Source organism: Giraffa tippelskirchi, chromosome 7 (genome assembly GCF_054371585.1).
Source record: "Giraffa tippelskirchi isolate mGirTip1 chromosome 7, T2T-mGirTip1v1.2.pri, whole genome shotgun sequence".
NCBI lineage: Eukaryota > Metazoa > Chordata > Mammalia > Artiodactyla > Giraffidae > Giraffa > Giraffa tippelskirchi.
In genome coordinates this window covers 58,636,227-58,658,663 of record NC_137281.1, presented here as the reverse complement: position 1 = coordinate 58,658,663, position 22,437 = coordinate 58,636,227, and the positions used below count along the sequence as shown (strand labels likewise).

Genomic DNA, 22,437 nt, shown 5'->3' with positions numbered 1-22,437 from the left:
ACCCCCCTCTTAGTCTATCTCTGAACCAAGACACATGTGAATTCTGAGAGAAACAGAGTAACCGACTCATTCATTCCTCCCTCAATGACTGGTCTGGTCAACTATGTAATTTTCTCTTTCAGGTCATGAAAGATCCACAAAATTCTTCCTTTCACTACCTACCTCTGATATTGTAGATTTGCAAACTTCTCTGGCCACAGATTCAAATTTTGGATCTGTAGTTAGGTTCAGCTTATAATTCCATAACAACTAGGTACAAGAGAAAAAAAAAAACAACACAGAAAACAAACAAAGAAAAAACTTAGAATAGCATGAAATTTAACATTAGTGGTTACTATAAATGATAAAATTCCATTATACAGTCAGATAAAGCACATTTACACTTCAGTTAACGAACAAAAAGTAAGATTAAAATGTCACTGTATTTATAGATAAAAGGGAAAGATGTGGAAACAAAATAAAGCACTACTGTTCAAACATACACTTTTTTCTATTTTTACTTAAGGACAAATTTTTTTAAGTCAAGAAAAAATTAAAATGAAATCTCCTGATAAAAGAGTTTTTTCAAGAAAATATAAAGAGGTGTACATGCAAAATTCTTAAATCAAAAAGTCTAACCCAGAAAATTAGAACCGGAAGGCTAAGTTGCAGATTTCACAATCAACAGTGCTTTTCACGTGCTTTTTATGAAGGAGTGTCGTCCAGAGTCTAATTTCCAAGTGTATCTTTATTCCTCTAAAACCCTCAACTTGACAAGTACATGATAAGGTCTGTTTTACACAACTGTTTCAATGCTTCAAACTATGAAATCTCTAAAGCCATTACTATTCACAGGTGAGGGCTGAATATTACTTTATCTTTGCAGCTTCAGTTAAAAATTTTCAATATATGATTCAGTTTCTGAAAAGGAGCAAAAATGAGCTCTTTAACCTCTGCTCAGATGGAGAAACAGAACAGGGGTTTTCTACGATGTAGGACACGGAGAAGTTTGGGAGGTGGAGGGGCAGTTCAAAAGCATTTTTCTCAGACTGCTTCACTCCATGACTAAAGAATACAATCACTCATTCACTGATTTATTCAAACATCTGCTTAGCACTTCTGATGATGTATCACTCACAGTATAATCTCAAGGGCTTCGCAGACTATTACAGGAAACAGAAGCAAATGTTTGAACACATACTGAGTTAGGAAATGCAGGTTAAAGCAGGAGGAAAAAGACAAAGACTGTCCAGTGGTGTCTATGGTCAATGGCAGGTAATGTGACTAAGTACAATATTTGGTTAATTGAATCACAAGATGTCACAGCAGAGATGCAATCAGACTTACAAATCTTTTTTTTCTTTAAATAGATTTTGAGGTTGTGTTATATTTTAAAAACGCTACCACCATTCATATTTTCTTCTACTATTTTTGTGGTGTTTTCCTTTAAATCTCTGACCTATCTAGACCTTACCTAGAATAAGTCATCAACTTAAGTAGCCAATCTGCTTCTCTGTTCTTGAAGTCTCCCATTCAAAACACCAAATAATGTGGAGACAGAGTGATTTCTTCCAGTATTGTCAGATATGTAACTACTTCTCTTTTAAGACATAACTCAAGTATCATCTCCACTATTAAATGTTTCCAGACATCAACCCACCAGGGCAAAATTCACTTTTGTGTCCCCATTGTACTCTTACAGGCTTCTGCCGAAGCATTCAGTACTTTTTGCACAGATGCGATTTCACATCAGTCTCCTTTTAATGTTAGACTTTATACAATATGGAGATACAGATATAGATGTGACATTGAATGCATTAATTGCAGTTATCTCTGGAGTTATTATCTGCCAACTCGAATATGTCTCCATCTTTGAGGTGTTTAATTGTGTCCAGTTTCTGTCACAGTGTCTGGCACACAGTAGATGACTATATGATGACTAAATGAAATAACTTTAAAATACAAAACTCTAAAATCATAAACTTGACATGCAAAGAAACAATTTCATATGGTAGCTGTAACTGAAGAAAAAGTTAAACTTAAGTTTATAAATGCTATTTGACCGAGCCTGCTGGTTTCGATAATGGAGGACTATTTGTAGATTTATCATGGCCCTTAGATAAGGTTAATCATTCTCTTGTTAAGATTAAGTGCATTTAAGAAAACATTATGCTTCCCAGAATAAAGGAAGAGCATCCTAATATCTGCCATCATATACATAAAACATATATAGCGAATTATGGAAAATCCATACTTACATGATTGCAATCTGAAGAAATTTCATTTTCAGGCTAAAAGGAAAAAAAAAAGAAGAGATGATGTTAAAAACAAAAATCCTCTCAAGTTTTTAAACACCACCAATAAACTCAAAACAAGAAATCTGAATGTTCAACTGATTATATTTCTTCAACAGGAGGAGCAGATTTTTAGATTGCTGAGGAGAAATATACCAGAAGAAAAGATGAGACATAGTTCCTTTGCAATCCATGGTACAATCTGGAAACTGGGAAAATGGAGAGGAATGTACTAAAGAGATAAAGCAACAGTGACAGAAGGATCCTTACACAACACTTCGTTAATTCTGAAAGCTAAAGAGGATCGATCAGGCACAATACAGGTGTTCTTGCTTTAAAGAAAGTCAGATATCTGAAAAAAGCAGGCTTACTAAAGACGGCAAAAAAGGTCTGACAATGACTTACAAATTAGTCTCATGTCACCATTAGGGGAAACAGGGTGGTGGATACATAGGACCTCCCTGTACTATATTTGTAACTTTAAGAGTTCATAACCTTGCAGGTCTATGATTAAAAATATAACATTAAAAAAAAAAAACCCAGAAACTATTTATTTATTCCCATGAATACATTTGCTTATAAAGCCAGGTACACACAACAGAGAATAAATAACTTTTATTTCTGTGACAAGAAAGTAGACGAGGCTATGCTTAAAATTAGAACTGCACAGCTCTGCCACACACTTCTTCAATTTCCTGCTCACACTGGTCAAGGGGATACAACTGTCATAATGCACACAATAATACAGTACTATTTACTTTGAGTTTCCATAGCTTTCTAACCAGCTCAAGTGAAGTCAATTTTGTCTCCCCTCTATGAAATATTCCTAACAAAGGTTGTAAATAATGTCATTTTTCAAAATAAAAAGATTCTCCCTATTCAAGGAAAGAAATAAGGCAGTACAGAAAAGAGAAAATATTAGCAAACTAAACAGACACACCTAGCATCACTTCAGGAAGAAAAAGGTTTCTAAGGAACTATTCATTCCACTACAATATTTAACAGGCATTAATTCTAACGTCCAAATTCATTTCTGTATCTACTTATAAAATATTATATTAGAATTGACTTAGATTGTTAGGCAATTAATTGTGAGATTATAACACACCACCTCTGAACTTTCTCCCTTCTTGTCTAAGTAAGAACAGACATTTTAATGCCTTTCTGATGTGTCTTTCTGAGTCTCAGAAATCTGCCATACTGTGAGTTAATCTAGCTTAACTCTGTTCCCTTCATGTCAATTCCAAGTGCTTAATTTATAACGCTTAACAGTTTATTTGCAAAGCTTTCTTTTGTTTAGGCAGCTTTCTATCTATCCTCTCTTCATCTATACTTTCCACTTTTTCCAGTCAATCAGCAATTCTAGCTCTTTCTCAAAGCACATATGGAAATGAACATCACTAGCATCTCTACTTGTATTTATTTCCATTAAACGATAACTGTAGTTTAAAGGGGCATTTTTTTTTTTTTTTAAGTTATTTGGCTGTTCCAGGTCTTCATTGCAACATGTGGGATCTAGTTCCCTGATGAGGGATCGAACTCAGGCCCCCTGCATTGGGAGATCGGAGTCTTAACCACTGGACCACCAGGGAATCCCTAAAGGGGCATTCTTGAAAGAAATTCAGAGCATTGCAGAATTTTCATAGTAGTCAAATAAGATTTAAGTTACTCATGGGAAAAAAAGTGTTGCCATGTTTACAGTCCACAAGACTTACATTAGCAAATTAATGACTGTTTTAACGTCCTGCTTCCCCTACAGTGGTAGACTGGATTATTTCCCCCAGCTTTCCACCCTTTAATAGGATTTGATATCCTTTGCCCTCTGCAGGGCCCCCTGCTGTGGACTGAGTACACGCCTGCTCCACTGCCTGCCCAGCAATCAGGCTGAGCTACTGACTTGCTCTGGCCAGTGAGATGTTAGCAGGCATACTAGGCGCAGAGGCTTTAAACGTGCTTGTACTCTCAGACTCTTGCCATTCCCCATGCGAAGAGCATGTACAGATAGCTGCAGGGACAAGGACAAGGAGAGATACGTGAAGCAGAAAGCCCTTTAAGTTTTGAGGGTGTTTGTAATGAAGAAAAAAATAACTAACAAGCCTATCAGGAAAATGAAATAATAAAAATCTCAAAACCTTATTTTGTCATTAACTGCAATGATCTAATTTAGTGAATTATATTAGTAAGTACACAGTACTGCACCTTTTATGAAGGAATGACACAGTCCACAGAGACATAAGTGAACTGCAAATCTGGAGACCAGTGTTTGGTTTTTATGTCTCTCACTGTCTTGATTTGCAATTGACAATAATTTTTTTTCTTTATAGATTTAGTTTTTCTATTCACAAAGAGATGATGACAATACAGGAATGCTAAGAGAAAAAGATTATGATGTTAAGCCACTGAGATTCACTGAACAGTTATAAAGAATTTTTAAGTGTAATTACAAATAATTACTCTCATAAATTTAAAAAAGCCTATAGAATTAAAGGAGAGAGTAGTTGTTCAGAAGAACAGAACAGAAACCTGAAAAATAGAAAATACAAAGTAGTAAACCCACAATACCAGCACAAACTAACTCTAGAGAAAGTATTTAAAAAAGAAAGAAAGAAAATGCTACAGTTGAGCACTCAGCCATTTGATAAGAAACGAAAAGACAAAAATCTCAAGGAACAAAACCAGATGTGGGTGCTCACACAGGTGTGGTTCCGAGCCTGCACTGTTGCCATGAGGTCACAATCGAGTTACTTCATCAGACAGCACATATACTTCTGAAAATCTGTACATGTAGACAGGCTTGATGATCTTTAAACTTAGGATATGAAGAGTGTGGGGACTAACACCAGAACTATTAAGGAAGGAAGAGGCTGAAGACTGTTTTCCTTTTATTAACAGTGAAATAATACTCTAAATAAAATGATCTCAAGAAATCAATCAACAAGTAAATACTGAATACATATGAAGTACCCAAAACTGTGCCAGGCATTGTTGTGGGATTACAGAGTAAGGCATTGTCCCTAACCACAGGTAGTTTACAATCCAGCTGTAGAAATAAAATGCTGAGTTCAAGCAAATGAGCATGCAACTGAGAAGATTCCCTGGAGCTCAGGAAGAAAATAATTGAAACTTTCTTTTTGAAAAGCTCATCCTTTAATTTATACTTTCATGTTTTTGTAATATATGTTAGAATAATTGATATTTTATGAATAACTAACACATAGCTACTAGGATAAGCTTAGTAATTTTTTCAAATAAGAAGAACATGATGAAGACAGAAAACTGAGAGTTGAAACCTCTCTTCTAACCAGTTTAGGAGTCCTCCACTCGAGTCCACCCCTTCAAATCAGAGGCAAAGTGAAGGTTCCTAGCCTGTGGAAACAGCAAATTAGAGGCTAAGCTTTGCCACATAATTAGCTGCTATTACTCTGGAGATAGAAATCTGGACTTAGAAAAGTCTCCTACATCAAGTGTTTCCTCATTGGAATTTAAAAAACTGTTCTCTTAACAATGGAAAACTAGGGGGAGACAAATTTATGAAAACTCTCACAAATAACTTTCTGTTAAATTAACAATCAAATTTTGGAGAAGAGCCTGTTGAAGCTGCATATGTTAGTATCAATGAAAAAACTATTACGAACAGAGGAAAGAGAAAAAGCAGACAAGGCGACGCCCCCCCCCCCCCAACCTAAGAGAGCAGTGACTGACCCGGGAGGAACGCAGTTAACGCTGGATGAACGGTGCGGCAACAGCCCCGCAGGAGAGGCGGCGCCGGGAAGCCTGGCTGGCTGCAGGAAAAAGGGGACGTGCGAGGCAGAGAACACTAAAAGCTGTCACTGGATTGAGCCAGTGTCTACATTCACTTCTCATAACATGATGGGCGGCAAGAAAAATGGTATTGTGTCCAGTTTACAGATAAAGATAGTGAAATTCACAGAAATCGAATCACATAATCAAAGGCACATCGCTAGGAAGCGACAGAAACTGAAGTTTATTTAACGATAGTAAATGACAACCAATGCTTATTGGGACGCTTTCTACCTTGATACTTCCCCCCAGAGTCAGCAGCTCAGGATGAGCACAATGATGGGGGGACCTTTGGGAGGAGCAACAAAAGGAAAGGGAGACAGGGGACTTTCCTGGTGGCCCAGTGGTGGGGACTGCGTGTCCCAATCAGGGAGCATGGGTTTGATCCTAGGTTAGGGAACCAAGATCCCACACACCTCATGGCCAAACAAACACCAAACAAACAAACAAAAATAAATCAAAGAAAGCTAGACAGGATGAATAAACGGAACAAGTGCTCTAGACTGATTTATTTGATGAATTCAGAGGCCAGCAGCCTGGGTAAGAAACTGGTAATTAGATCAACTATGCATCTGGACTGGGGTTTACCCAGTGGCTCAGTGGTAAAGAATCCGCCTGTCAATGCAGGAGAGGCAAGTTTGATGCCTGGGTCAGGAAGATGCCCTGGAGAAGGAAATGGCAACCCACCCCAGTGTTCTTGCATGGAGAATCCCATGGACAGAGGAGCCTGGTGGGCCACAGTCCATGGGGTTGCAAAGAGTCAGACATGACTGAGCACACATGGAAAGGGATCTGGATGAGCCCTTCAAATAACCACAACAGGTTATAAAAAATTTGGTTAGTTCATTTGACTTTTCTAAATCAGTGATTCAAATGCTTGGGATATTACTGTACTTTAATCTCCTAACTGGGTAAGTGAGACAAGCTGAAACAGTTGATTTTAAGGTTTAACACCCCTAACCCTTCCTCTAAGTTCTGTAAACTCAGAATGGGCTTTTAGGGATAGAAACTGTGTGTGGTGGGGTGTTGGGGGGAGGAAACCCAACAGATTAGCAGTAGTGTCAGCTACAGAAGCTCTGTGATTTTAGATGTGTCACTTCTTCAAACCCTGGAGGACAGGCTTTGGACTAAAATAGGGATTTCATCACCTAGGATTCATGACAGACTTAGGAGTAAGATTGTCTTAAAAAAGAATGCAAACTTCTGTGTGCAACTATGTTTTCCTGAGAAGAGAATCCACAGCTGTTATCATTTCAAAAAGATCCATAAGTAAGTCAGAGAAAGACAAATATTGTATGATTATTGCTTATATGGAGAAACTTAAAAAAAAAACAAAAGAAGACACAAATGAACTTATTTACAAAACAGAAACAGACTCACAGACTTAGAAAACAAATTTGTGGTTACCAGGGGAGATGGGTAAGAGAGAGGGATAGTTAGTGAGTTTCAGATTGACATGTTCACACTGCTATATTTAAAAGGACCTATGGTATAGCACGGGAACTCTGCTCAATATTATCTAACAACATAAATGGGAATAGACTTTCAAAAAGAATATATACATGAATCTGTATAACTGAATCACTTTGCTGTACACCTGAAACACAACATTGTTAACTATACTCCAATATAAAATAAAGTTTAAAAAAAACCAAACATTACATGGCCTTTAGACATTACTATAGCAGTCTTCAGAATAATAATCAAAGTTTATAATCAAAACGAATGATGCAATGCAATACCGTTGACTCTTGAATGACATGGGTTTGAACTGTATGGGTCCACTTAATATTTGGATTTTTTTTTAATGTGTACTATGGTTTTTTAAAAAAGAAGCATTTATCTAAGATGATCGAGATTCTCTCCAGCTTTCTGAGCCTATAAAACCGGAGATGTGGAACTTAAAAATAGCAGTATTTGTTGAATTCCACATCTTTTAATGCAGGTAATTTGCATATTATAATTACAGTTTCCTACTGCTTTATCTTAATCATTCTCTGCTGGTCAAAATCAAAACAGGCTTCAGAATATACTGCTGGAAAGGTTGAGTCTGAATGTTCTCAATTAATTCAACCATCGCATTCACTTAAGAGGATGATTTTTACAGAGAGTACAAGTCTGGAACTATGATTTCCCCAAAGGCGAATAGGCTGAGTTAATGAGTCTGGCAGGAGAAATTAAAGGAGTCACAAAACTAACTTGGAAGTTGTCCCAGTTTCTGAAACAGAAATGCTTGGGAGTTAGACTGTGTCTAAAATATGAAACATTCTATAATCACATTTACTCAAGTTGAACTACCCACCAGATCATACCTGATACTAAATTAAGTGGCAATAGACTCTATGTATTAATCACCAAGAGAAAACAAACAAATCAGCAGTATTGCTGCTTTCATGGCCTTGCAAAAATCTGAAGGCTAGGAAACAGCCTGATGCCTCCTTCTGATTAGGAACATTCTGCTGCAGTAGTAGGTAAATTCTTCTTCTACAAATTTATTCATGAAGGACCCAGTAAACTTCCAGTCATAGAAGCAATTCATTTATTAACTAGGCCCAAACTACTTCTTTCATGCCCACCAAAAAAGCAAACTGAAAACAATACAGCTGGTGGTGATTAGATGAACTCAGTCTTTCAGTCTTGGTAAACTTCCCCTGCGCAAGTATAAACTGAATATTAACCCTCAGTCAGATTCATAACTAAGTTCCTCTTAGTGCCTTATTCTGGCTCAATCAGAATTATTTTTCATGTGTGTCCAGGGACAGCTGCTAAGTATTGTTTTACCAAAATAACAGTGATCAACACAGGCTTTGTGCCCTGCAACAATGCTCTGATTCACTAAAGAGCTTTGCTTTTATATGATTCTTTAACATTCACCCCTCTTTTCAGAAAGGATTTATGAAAAGGTTCAGTGGGAAGTAAAAACAAAGGCATAAAGTTACAGATGGCTGGCTCTCAAGTCCATATGATAAGGGAGGTAAAACATGAGTCTATACCTAACCCTCATACAAAGTTGAATGTGGAGTTGAAGGAGATAAAATTTTAAAGAATGAAAGAAGTGGCACCACCCTTCGTGAGTTAGGATGACAGACATCAGACAGACTAATAGACGAGGGAGCAACTAGGTGTGGTCTCACAAGGAGGCTGTGACTGGTGACATGATACTGTGTGTAGGCTGAGGCAGAGGGGAGGGGGCGATGCAACGCAGAGCACTAAGGTGAGGAGGGGTCAGAGGGCAGAGATCTGACGCAGAAGCAGGAAGCACTGTGGGGACCATTCTGAGGCAATGGTGAAGGGCTTCCCTGGTGGCTCAGTGGTAAAGAAACTGCCTGCAATGCAGGAGACATGGGTTTGATCCCTGGGTCGGGAAGATTCCCTGGAGAAGGAAATGGCAACTGCCTCCACTATTCTTGCCTGGAGAATCTCATGGACAGAGGAGCCTTGGTCATGGGGTCTCAAAAGAGTTGGACAAGACTTAGCGACTAAACAACAACAATATATGGTGTGCCTGTGTGCTCGGTCGCTCAGTCGTGTCCAACTCTTTGTGACCCCATGCAGCACGCCAGACTTTCCTATCCTTCACAGTCTCCCAGAGCTTCCTCAAATTCATGTCAAACAATGGTTTGTCTTAGTCCAAATTAATACGTTATGCTAAATACAGTGTAGAGAGTGGTGATTCAATTTATTATTATTTACTTGTGTGCTTCCCCAGTGGGTGGTAGGGTAACAACTGGGAAATAATGTGCAATTACTTTTTAAAATAATCCTTAAATATTTTATTAACTTTGAAGAAGGAATAAGAACAGCTACTTAAGAAACTGGAGACACTTAGGCACTGATCTATTCATACAGGTTTTACACAGCTCAAGAAGTTTGCATCAGATGGGGGGAAAAATACTAGCGAAGACCTATACACTATAAACAGAAAAGATTCAGAAAAATCCATCTCTAGAAAGCAGGTCATGTGGACTCATACACTTCACTGAACATAGAAGAATCAAAGAGCAGCAACATAAAGCCTTCTGCTGGGGACATAACGGTAGGAGCCAGGCCATAGTGTCAAAGAAAAGATCTTTTTCCTCCTAATCTAAATGTTTGCTTCTAGTCTGGGTTCAGAGCAAGTTCCTGATCATTTGAACTGGTTCTTAGTCAAGGTCCCTTTCATGTTTGCTTTCTTGGTTTCCAGTTCAGCCAGCTCTTTCAATTGCCTATTGCTCAGGCCTTTGCATTCCAACCCTTTTCCAATAACTGTGCATTCTGTGCAAACAAGGCAGCAACTTCCCCAGCCTCAACCTTCTCTTCCTCCTCCCCAAGAGCAGACACACTGACAAAGCTGAACGTGCCCGTGTCTTTAGTCTATTTGATCATTATTGCCTTCTTAGGAAGCTCCTGCTTCTGAGATATATATATATATGTGTGTGTGTGTATATATATATATATATATATATATATAGATGTGTGTGTATATACATATATATATTTCACTGCAGTTCAGTTCAGTCGCTCAGTTGTGTCCAACTCTTTGTGACCCCATGGACTGCAGCAAGCCAGGCTTCCCTGTCCATCACCAACACCTGGAGCTTGCTCAAACTCATGTCCATTGGGTCAGTGATGCCATCCAACCATCTCATCCTCTGTCATCCCATTCTCCTCCCACCTTCAATCTTTCCCAGCATCAGGGTCTTTTCCAATGCATCAGTTCTTTGCATCAGGTGGCCAAAGTATTGGAGTTTCAGTTTCAGCATCAGTCCTTCCAATGAATATTCAGGGTTGATTTCCTTTAGGATTGACTGGTTTGATCTCCTTGCAGTCCAAGGGACTCTCAAGAGTCTTCTTCAACACCACAGTTCAAAAGCAGCAATTCTTCGGTGCTCAGCTTTCTTTATAATCCAACTCGCACATCCATACATGACTACTGGAAAAATCATAGCCTTGACTAGACAGACCTTTGTCAGCAAAGTAATGTCTCTGCTTTTTAATATGCTGTCTAGGTTGGTCAAAAGACTAGCTTTTCTTCCAAGGAGCAAGCGTCTTTTAAATTCATGGCTGCAGTCACCATGTGCAATGATTTTGGAGTCCAAGAAAATAAAGTCTGTTTCCACTGTTTCCCCATCTATTTGCCATGAAGTGATGGGACCAGATGCCATGATCTTAGTTTTCTGAACGTTGAGCTCTAAGCCAACTTTTTCACTCTCCTCTTTCACTTTGATCAAGAGGCTCTTCAGTTCTTCATTGCTCTCTGCAATAAGGGTGGTGTCATCTGCATATCTGAGGTTATTGATATTTCTCCCGGCAATCTTGATTCCAGCTTGTGCTTCATCCAGCCCAGCACTTCTCATGATGTACTCTGCATATAAGTTAAATAAGCAGGGTGACAATACAGCCTTGACGTACTCCTTTGCCTATTTGGAACCAGTCTGTTGTTCCATGTCTGATTCTAATGGTTGCTCCTTGATCTGCATACAGATTTCTCAGGAGGCAGGTAAGGTGGTCTGATACTCCCAACTCCTGAAGAATTTTCCACAGTTTGTTGTGATCCACACAGTCAAAGGCTTTGGCATAGTCAATAAAGCAGAAATAGATGTTTTTCTGAATTTTCTTGCTTCTTCTATGATCCAACGGATGTTGGCAATGTGATCTCTGGTTCTTCTGCCTTTTCTAAAAATAGCTTGAACATCTGGAAGTTCACGGTTCAGATACTGTTGAAGTCTGGCTGCAGAATTTTGAGCATTACTTTGCTAGTGTGTAAGATGAGTGCATTGTGCGGTACTTTGAGCATTCTTTGGCATTGCCTTTCTTTGGACTGAAATGAAAACTGACCTTTTCCAGGCCTGTGGCCACTGCTGAGTTTTCCAGATTGGCTGGCATATTGAGTGCAGCACTTTCACAGCATCATATTTCAGGATTTGAAATAGCTCAACTGGAATTCCATCACTTCCACTAGCTTTGTTCATAGTGATGCTTTCTAAGGTCCACTTGACTTCGCATTCCAGGATGTCTAGCTCTAGGTGAGTGATCACACCATCGTGATTATCTGGGCCGTGAAGGTATTTTTTGTTCAGTTCTTCTGTGTATTCTTGCCACCTCTTCTTAATATCTTCTGCTTCTGTTAGGTCCATACCATTTCTGTCCTTTATTGTGCCCATCTCTATATGAAATGTTCCCTTGGTATCTCTAATTTTCTTGAAGAGATCTCTAGTCTTTCCCATTCTGTTGTTTTCCTCTATTTCTTTGCACTGATCGCTGAGGAAGTCTTTCTTGTCTCTCTTGCTATTCTTTGGAACTCTGCATTCAAATGGGTATATCTTTCCTTTTCTCCTTTGCCTTTCACTTCTCTTCTTTTCTGAGCTATTTGTAAGGCCTCCTTAGACAAACATTTTGTCTTTTTGCATTTCTCTTCCATGGGGATGGTCTTGATCACTACCTCCTGTACAGTGTCACCAACCTCTGTCCATGCTCTTCAGGCATTCTGTCTATCAGATCTAATCCCTTGAATCTTTTTCTCACTTCCACTGTATAATCATAAGAGATTTGATTTAGGTCATACCTGGATGGTCTAGTGGTTTTCCCTACTTTCTTCAATTTAAGTTTGAATTTGGAAATAAGGAGTTCATGATCTGAGCCACAGTCGGATCCCAGTCCTGTTTTTGCTGACTGTATAGAGCTTCTCCATCTTTGGCTGCAAAGAATATAATCAATCTGATTTCGGTATTGACCATCTGGTGATGTCCATGTGATGAATATTCTGTTGTGTTGTTGGAAGAGGGTATTTGCTATGACCGGTACATTCTCTTGGCAATACTGTTAGCCTCTGCCCTCCTTCATTTTGTACTTAAGGCCAAATTTGTCTGTTACTCCAGATATCTCTTGACTTCCTACTTTTGCATTCCAGTCCCCTATGATGAAAAGACATCTTTTTTGGGTGTTAGTTCTAGAAGGTCTTGTAGAACTTCATAGAACCGTTCAAGTTCAGCTTCTCCTGTTTGGGGTAAAGACTTGGATTACTGTGATACTGAATGGTTTGCCTTGGAAACGAACAGAGATCATTCTGTCATTTTTGAGATAAGCCCCAAGAACTGCATTTTAGATTTAATAGATTTAAGGGACTAGATCTGATAGACAGAGTGCCTGATGAACTATGGACAGAGGTTCATGACATTGTATAGGAGACAGGGATCAAGACAATCCCCATGGAAAAGAAATGCAAAAAAGCAAAATGGCTGTCTGAGGAGGGCTTACAAATAGCTGGGAAAAGAAGAGAAGCGAAAAGCAAAGGAGAAAAGGAAAGATATTCCCATCTGAATGCAGAGTTCCAAAGAAGAGCAAGGAGAGATAAGAATGCCTTCCTCAGTGATCAATGCAAAGAAATAGAGGAAAACAACAGATTGGGAAAGACTAGAGATCTCTTCAAGAAAATTAGAGATACCAAAGGAACATTTCATGCAAAGATAGGCTCGATAAAGGACAGAAATGGTATGGACCTAACAGAAGCAGAAGATATTAAGAAGAGGTGGCAAGAATACATAGAAGAACTGCACAAAAAAGATCTTCATGACCCAGATAATCACGATGGTGTGATCACTCACCTAGAGCCAGACATTCTGGAATGCGAAGTCAAGTGGACCTTAGAAAGCATCACTACGAACAAAGCTAGTGGAGGTGATGGAATTCCAGTTGAGCGATTTCAAATCCTGAAAGATGATGCTGTGAAAGTGCTGCACTCGATATGCCAGCCAATCTGGAAAACTCAGCAGTGGCCACAGGCCTGGAAAAGGTCAGTTTTCATTCCAATCCCAAAGAAAGGCAATGCCAAAGAATGCTCAAACTACCGCACAATTGCACTCATCTCACACGCTAGCAAAGTAATGCTCAAAATTCTCCAAGCCAGGCTTCAGCGATACGTGAACCGTGAACTTCCAGATGTTCAAGCTGGTTTTAGAAAAGTCAGAAGAACAAGAGATCAAATTGCCAACATCCGCTGGATCATTGAAAAAGCAAGAGAGTTCCAGAAAAACATCTATTTCTGCTTTATTGACTATGCCAAAGCCTTTGACTGTGCGGATCACAATAAACTGTGGAAAATTCTGAAAGAGATGGGAATACCAGACCATCTGACCTGCCTCTTGAGAAACCTGTATGCAGGTCAGGAAGCAACAGTTCAAACTGGACATGGAACAACAGACTGGTTCCCAATAGGAAAAGGAGTCCATCAAGGCTGTATATTGTCACCCTGCTTATTTAACTTATATGCAGAGTACATCATGAGAAACGCTGGGCTGGATGAAACACAAGCTGGAATCAAGATTGCCGGGAGAAATATCAATAACCTCAGATATGCAGATGATACCACCCTTATGGCAGAAAGTGAAGAAGAACTAAAGAGCCTCTTGATGAAAGTGAAACAGGAGAGTGGAAAAGTTGGCTTAAAGCTCAACGTTCACAAAACTAAGATCATGGCATCTGGTCTCATCACTTCATGGGAAATAGATGGGGAAACAGCGGAAACAGTGTCAGACTTTATTTTTTTGGGCTCCAAAGTCACTGCAGATGGTGATTGCAGCCATAAAATTAAAAGACGCTTACTCCTTGGAAGGAAGGTTATGGCCAACCTAGATAGCATATTGAAAAGCAGAGACATTACTTTGCCAACACAAGTCTGTCTAGTCAAGGCTATGGTTTTTCCAGTGGTCATGTATGGATGTGAGAGTTGGACGCTGAAGAAAGCTGAGCGCCGAAGAATTGATGCTTTTGAACTGTGGTGTTGGAGAAGACTCTTGAGAGTCCCTTGGACTGCAAGGAGATCCAACCAGTCCATCCTAAAGGAGATCAGTCCTAGGTGTTCATTGGAAGGACTGATGTTGAAGCTGAAGCTCCAATACTTTGACCACCTGATGTGAAGAGTTGACTCATTGGAAAAGACCCTGATGCTGGGAAGGACTGGGAGTAGGTGGAGAAGGGGACAACAGAGGATGAGATGGTTGGATGGTATCACTGACTTGATGGACATGGGTTTGGGTAAACTCCGGGAGTTGGTCATGGACAGGGAGGCCTGGTGTGCTGCGGTTCACAGGGTCGCAAAGAGTCAGACACAACTGAGCGACTGAACTGAAATGAACTGCATTTTGGACTCTTTTGTTGACTATAAGGGTTACTTCATTTCTTCAAAGGGGTTCTTGCCCACAGTAGAAATATATAATATATATACATATATTTATATTATATACACATTTTTTTATGTGAAATATATATTTCATTTTCCCAAAACCCTGGCCAAACCTGACTATTACTCCATCCGCAATGGAGGTCATGGCAGCATTCTTCAGCTGGGACTGGTAGAAGACTAGCAGTCTACATTTTGCACATTTCTTCCTGCATGTCCTTGAATACCTCTGGCCTCCAAAGACACATAGGTGTCTTCATCTTGTGTTATAAAACTTGTGGGTATGTTTGGCAGCATCAATCACGTAGGCCAACCCTCAGGACTCACAGGTGTTTTCTCTGCCAGTCCAGCACCAGGACCATCTGGCTGCATGAAGAGCAGACATCAAGGGGCTTGTCACTGTCATCGTGTGCCAGCCCCTACCCCCATCAGAGGCGCTGGAGTGGACTACTGACTAGAGCAGTAGGTGTAGTTCAGAGACACCACTCAAAGACACAACATGAAGAATAATGTAGAGTTATTATATATACTTCTATAGGAACATAATGCAATTTAAAGGGATAAAAGATAAATAGGCACGGTCCCCCCACGAACTACAGCCCATTTATTCCTGGTTCTTGGACAGTCAGGGTATTAAGTTGAGGTCAAGACTGACTTGTAGCTTTAAAATGAAAATAACTTCAATGGTCTTTAATTATATATATATATATATATAAATATAATATATATAAAATAGTAGGAATCAGCAAATGGGTCTGCTCGAGTTCAGATATTACTTACTTGTATATAAAAAATACTGGCAAAAGACTTGCAGCTTTGTCAAGTGCTAATTCATTCACCTTCAGTGAGGTTTTAGCCCTATTTTAAAAATATGAAAGCATAATAATGTAGCTCATTACTAGACTTAAGAGCCCCCCCACCCCCGCAAACTGATCAATTCCTGACTCACTGACAGAAGGATCCATACCCATGAAGATGCTATGTCTCAAAATTTAATTCAAGAAATCAAATTACATCTTATTTTTGCTTAAGAAAACTCTACAACTAGTTAAAAATAACCAAATGGAAACACTCAAAATTAGTCAAATTTATCTATCTTCTGTGCCCAGAGCAGGGAATGGCAAATATGGATATAACAGTCTAGTTATTGAACACAAAATGCATCATTACATTATGGCCAAAAGGATACATATTTGGTTATGGTTTTACAAATCTTAAAAGTTTATTAAAAAAATGTAAATTATAAAATCAAGTAATTTTCTATACCCTAAGAAATACTGTGAACTCCTTCCCCATCTCCCCCCATTTTACTACTCTGAATTAGAAATAAAGGTACCTATAAACTCTATGAGACAGGTCATCCACAAAAGATGTTTAGAGATATTTCTTTTCATCTACGGAGCTCACTCAATCTTTTTCATCAGCTTTCCATTTGGGACCACTTCACTATTGCGAATGAACGAGTTTTTCTGGAATGAAATCATCTGCATGACAGCCTATAATCATCAAGGAGGGAAAAGTTACTGCCTACTCATTCCTTTTCTTTTCCTTAGGAGAAGACTTAGAAATTTGGAATCCAGTTTGGTCCTAATTTTGGGGGGAAGAAAACAGAGTCAAGCATTCTATCAAATGCTTGGCCAGATTCCCCTTTAAGCTGCACAGGAAAGAATCTTAGACAAGGCTATCAACATGGCTTCCAGCCGCAGCAGGCACACAGCTGTAAAGAGATAAAAGACCTTGTTTTTCATCACCCAGCTTCATGGATAAAGTCAGTTTTGGTGCCCATGTTATAAAAGTAACACCTAGAGCATTATCATTCAGTCTCAAGTGGCTAACATCTATTAACTATTCTGTAGACAATTCATCAAAAACGACACACTCCTCTGAACTCTGAGGGTGTAATACCACTACTACTGCTATACCACTACTATAAAAATACAGCATCAAAATTCTTCTAAAATGGCTACTCACAGTATTTTCATTACCTCATAAAAATAAACACCGTCAGTAGATCCCCTCATTTCATCATGTTTGAGAGGCAACATGGTAGAAAGAATTATGGACTAGGAACCAGAAAAATTTAAGCTCTGATTTCAGTTCTGTTGCATATTCATTGTATAACAAGCCTCGATCAAGTCACATAATTCTTTAGCCTTCAAATTTCATGTCCACAAAACAGATAAATCTTACTTTACGTACTTCACAGGGCAGCAGAAGATAATACTGGCCCTTCCATCTCTGCACATAATAAAATCAAATAAACACCAAAAGCAACATAATTCATGAAGGCAAAGAATAAGAATTCAAAATCTATGACATACACATTTGACTGTATCTGTATATATTATCTCTGAAAGGACACATACAAATATTTTTCGGTATATAACCTTTTGTACTTCTTGATTTTTGTACCACATGCAAAAAAGAAAAAAAGGAAAACCAAAGATAATTCTATTTTAAGACAAACATTTTTGAAAATATTTGGAATATATCTTCATGTTTGGGGCAAAAAGGAAGTTTAGTGATATACTCTTCCCAGTTCGTATTTTTCTTTTTCCTCTTCCACTGTCTATTCCAAATCAGGTAGTGGTGGGGAGGAAATAGGCGACATCCATATCCTCTCTAGACTGGATCAAGCCCCCAGATGATAATGGTCCATCCTCCAGGCTAGGATGATGGAGGATCCTAAGAGGGGGTGGATAACTAAAACCAGCTCTGTCAATAGAACTGAAGACTGTAGACACCCATGTTAAATACACATGATTGTTATTTCAGAAAATCTTTGCCTACGAAGTGTTAAGTCACTCATTTGTGTCCGACTTTTTGTGACCCCATGGACTGTAGCCCACCAGGTTCTTCTGTCCATGGAATTCTCCAGGTAAGAACACTAGAGGGGGTTGCCGTTCCCTTCTCCAGAGGATCTTCCCAACTCAGGGACCGGACCCATATTTCTCACACTGTAAGCAGATTCTTTACCATCTGAGCTACCAGGAAAGTCAACAAGACTAAATTAACACTGTTTGATTCAAGGAATTCTTAGAGATAAATCTGTCAGAGACTTGAGTATTCTCATCCAAGCAAACAGCCTGTTTATGAAGCAAGAGATTATGTATCAAGAATTCAAATACACTCAGACCTTACAACAGTATCTTAAAAATTTTGATCATCACAATTATTATTCTTCAGAAGAGTATTGGGAAATCTCATGTCTAAAATACAAGGCCTTAAAAAAAAATAAAATAAAATACAAGGTCTTGATTTCAGGTCTCTTGACTCTTTAGTCTACACTAGAAACATAGAAAAGAAGGATATATGACTAGAGGCAAGTTCACTATTTCAAAGAAAATATTCTAAATTCTGACATGTGATATTAATACAAATGAAATGCCTCATGGACCACAGAAAAAGGACAGACCAAGTAACCAATAAGTGAGCCTGAGAAAGCACCTAAAAGCATTTTCCCAACTGAAATCTTACTAAATAATCCACATCACAGAGCTTGATTGTGGAAAGGCTCTCTGCATTAGGGAGAGCATAACTGTATCTACTCAGAAGCAAGAGCTAGTATCTAACAACCCCAGACATATTTTTCTTTCAGTTTCAGAAGAAGGAAAAAAAAAAAGACTGGGGCAGGAGGAATAAAAGAAAGTCAATTTTGGATTGCTCTTTCTCTAAATAGCTTGCTTTTGGTGCCAAGGAACTTTTTTTCATCTTCTACCTAGACTCTCTATGATCTTTATTTTCACCTCAGTATGCAAGAAAAGCTTCAAGCACTTATATAAGACTTCTCTCTGTAATATGTACTATCACACAAAACGCAATGTTCTAAGACGTATTTAAAATGAATAGTTTAACTGTAAGCTGTACTGTACACACCTTTATACCTACTCTGAGTCACTTGTCTGGTTAAGAATCTTACAATATTATGAATGTGGTGGCTACTTATGCTATTAACATAAAGAATTCAGAAGCATATACATAAGCCAAATATGTGATCCATGACAGATTTTTTAAAAAATTTAGTACATAATTCACAAGAAGATATCTTAGAATATATCATCTAATTAACTTACTAAAAACTTTTCCCTGGTGGTTCAGACAGTAAAGAATCTACCTGCAATGAAGGAGACCTGAGTTTGATCCCTGGGTCAGGAAGATTCCCTGGAGAAGAGAATGGCAATGCACTCCAGTATTCTTGCCTGGAAAATTCCATGGACAGAGGAGCCTGGCAGGCTACAGTCCATGGGGTCACAAAGAGTCAGATGTGAATGAGCAATTAACCCTAACTAACTAAAAACTTTTAGCCAGAATTTTAATTTTTAAACTTTATCTCAAAATTACCAAATACACATTTTAAAACATAAAATAATATGGGATAGTTTTGGCCTAACAGCAAGTTAATGAAGTTTGAAAAGAAAGTGAAGGTATTAATATTTCCTTTCCAAAAGGCTTGGCACTGAACAACTGACCTCAACATCCATGACTTACCAAGTAACCTATTAGACTGGTTACTAAATTGTTCCTGCCTCCAAAACAGAGAAACAGGCTGAAAACTGACAACTGAAAATTGACTTCCCTAGTTTAAAACAGTCTCTTATAAGTTCATTTTGGGAGCATTAAAAATGCCTGTTTCTCTGACAGCTCATGCAACTCAATAACAAACAAACAAACAAACCAATCAAAAAATGGGCAGAAAACCTAAACAGACATTTTCTCCAAAGAATAAATACAAATAGCCAATAGGCACAAGGCACAAAATGCTCAAGGTCACTAATTATTAGAGAAATGCAAATCAAAACTACAATGAGATATCACCTCACACCGGTCAAAATGGCCATCATTAAAAAGTTTACAAATAACAAATGCTGAAAAGGCTATGGAGAAAAGGTGTATTCCCTCCTACACTGCTGCTGGGAATATAAGCTGGAGTAGGGTCTGTGGAAAACAGTATGGAAGTTCCTCAAAAAAACAAAAATCAGAGATGCTGTATGATCCAGCAGTCCCACTCCTGGGCATATAACTGGACAAAAATATAATTCGAAAAGATACATACACCCTTATGGTCACAGCAGCACTATTCACAATAGCCAAAACATGGAAACAACCTAAATGTCCATCAACAGATGAATGCACAAAGACATGGTACATGTATACAGTGAACTACGACTCAGCTATAAAAAAAAGAATGAAATAATGCCATCTGCAGCAACATGGACGGACCCAGAGATTACACTAAGTGAAGTAAGTAGAAAGAGAAAGACAAACACCATGTGATATCACTTCTACATGGAATCGAAATATGACAAAGAACTTATCTACAAAACAGAAACAGACTCACAAACATAGAGAACAGGCTTGTGGCTGCCAAGGAGGAGATGGATGGGGGAAGGATGGATTGGGGGTTTGGGGTTAGCAGATGCAAATGATTATATACAGAATGGATAAACAAGGTCCTACTGTATAGCCCAGAGAACTATATCCAACATCCTGTGATAAACCATAGTGGGAAAGAATATAAAAAAGAATGTGTGTGTATATATACAAATATACACACATATATAAATATATATACATACACATATATATAAACACACAGAGATATAACTGAATCAGTTTGCTGTACAGAAGAAATTAACACAGAATTGTAAACCAACTATACTTCAATAAAAAAAGTTCCTAAATGTTTCCAGCTTTATTTTGCTTCCTTGCCCCCCTGGAGGTGATAGTACCTCAGTTAAAAACAGTATCAAAAAAATTCCTAAATATGTAAGTTACCTCTTTAAACTTTACCCTGTTTCACCAATAGCTTATTCAACATAATTAAACATCTTCTCTAAAAATCTCAGGGAAAAAAATAGAAAAAAATGAACAGCAGATTCTTTTTTCCAAAGATGACTAATCACTTTCGCCTTTGAATTTGAGATTAAGTAGATCCAGCCTACATAATTAATTGCCATGAAAACAGATCAGACACAACAAAAGCATCTTACATCTGTGTACTGGCTTAACGCTACAGTTTCCATTAATGAAAAAATTCAAAACTTTTCTTTCACATTTAGCTTTCTTTTTGCATGGTGAGTAAAGCAGCTAAGACTGTGAAATTTGTTCATTCCTATTCCTATTGGGGCTTCCCAGGTGGTGCTAGCGGTAAAGAGTGAAGTGAAAGTTGCTCAATCCTGTCCGACTCTTTGCGATCCCATGGACTATACAGTCCATGAAATTCTCCAGACCAGAATACTGGAGAGGGTAGCCTTTCCCTTCTCCAAGGGATCTTCCCAACCCAAGGATTGAACTGGGGTCTCCTGCATTGCATCCACCTGCCAACGCAGAAGACATAAGAGATGCAGGTTCAATCCCTGGCTCGGGAAGATCTCCTAGAGAAGTTAATGGCAACCCATTCCAGTATTCTTGCCTGGGAAATCCCATGGACAGAGGAGCCTGGCAGGCTACAGTCCATAGGATCACAAAGAGTCGGACATGACTGAAACAACTTAGCACACACAAACAAATTCCTGTTTTACCAGTTAACTCATATGATGATTTGGGAGAAGTCAATCATTAATCCCATCCTATGCCATTATAATGCTTTAAATTTTAACTATGATGAAAAGAGAAAAACACATTTTTTCAAACCTTTCTCCCACAAAAATTAGAGCCATACCTATGCAAAGCCATCTGACAATTCTGATAGTATAGTCACCACCTCACAACTGCTAACATCTGTGAAAAATACCCACTTCTTATTAATAGAGGGATCATTTAATGTCTCTGATAATCAAAAGTTGTATAATAATATATATAAAATATTGATCTAATCCACTGACAACAGCTTAAATTTGCATTTCAGAACAGAAAAACAATTCAGAATGGAAAACTCAAAGTTTTAAGTCAATAAAACTGATGTCCCAGTAACAGTTTCTGCATGAGAACCAGAGGTCCTCACTTGATCCTCTATTCTAAAAATATCTGCAGCAGGATACCTGTATTCAATCTGAAATTGAATAAGAATTTCAAATCTATTTTCTGATTCTTATTTGGTGCAAGCATGACATCACAGGGCATGCAGTCAAACATAATTTTTGGCTCCAAGTTGTACCTATCCTGAAATTCTCCCTAAAAATATTAGAATCCTAATAAAATAAATTCTTGGTTGATCACAAACCCCCATAAATCTCTGGCAGAATTTTCCTTCTTAAGATAACTTAC

General features: G+C 38.4%; 1 protein-coding gene across 9 annotated transcripts in view; it reads right to left on the bottom strand.

Moving 5' to 3' along the window:
* The window catches only part of GLG1 (golgi glycoprotein 1), a 129,241-nt gene that overhangs the window by 44,932 nt on the left and 61,872 nt on the right, over positions 1-22,437 (bottom strand). For 5 of the 9 annotated variants that reach the window (XR_014059183.1, XM_081508711.1, XM_081508713.1 and 2 more), the window contains exons 2-3: positions 2,238-2,270; positions 163-249 (exon numbers count right to left, since the gene is read on the bottom strand). Coding sequence is in view for 5 of the 9 variants with exons in the window: in XM_081508711.1 (XP_081364837.1) it covers positions 163-249; positions 2,238-2,270 (120 nt within the window). In the remaining 4 variants the exon portion in view is untranslated. Of the gene's footprint in view, positions 1-162; positions 250-2,237; positions 2,271-4,472; positions 5,086-22,437 lie in introns of those variants that run through there. The other 4 variants (XM_081508718.1, XM_081508715.1, XM_081508719.1 and 1 more) reach the window with 4 other exon arrangements.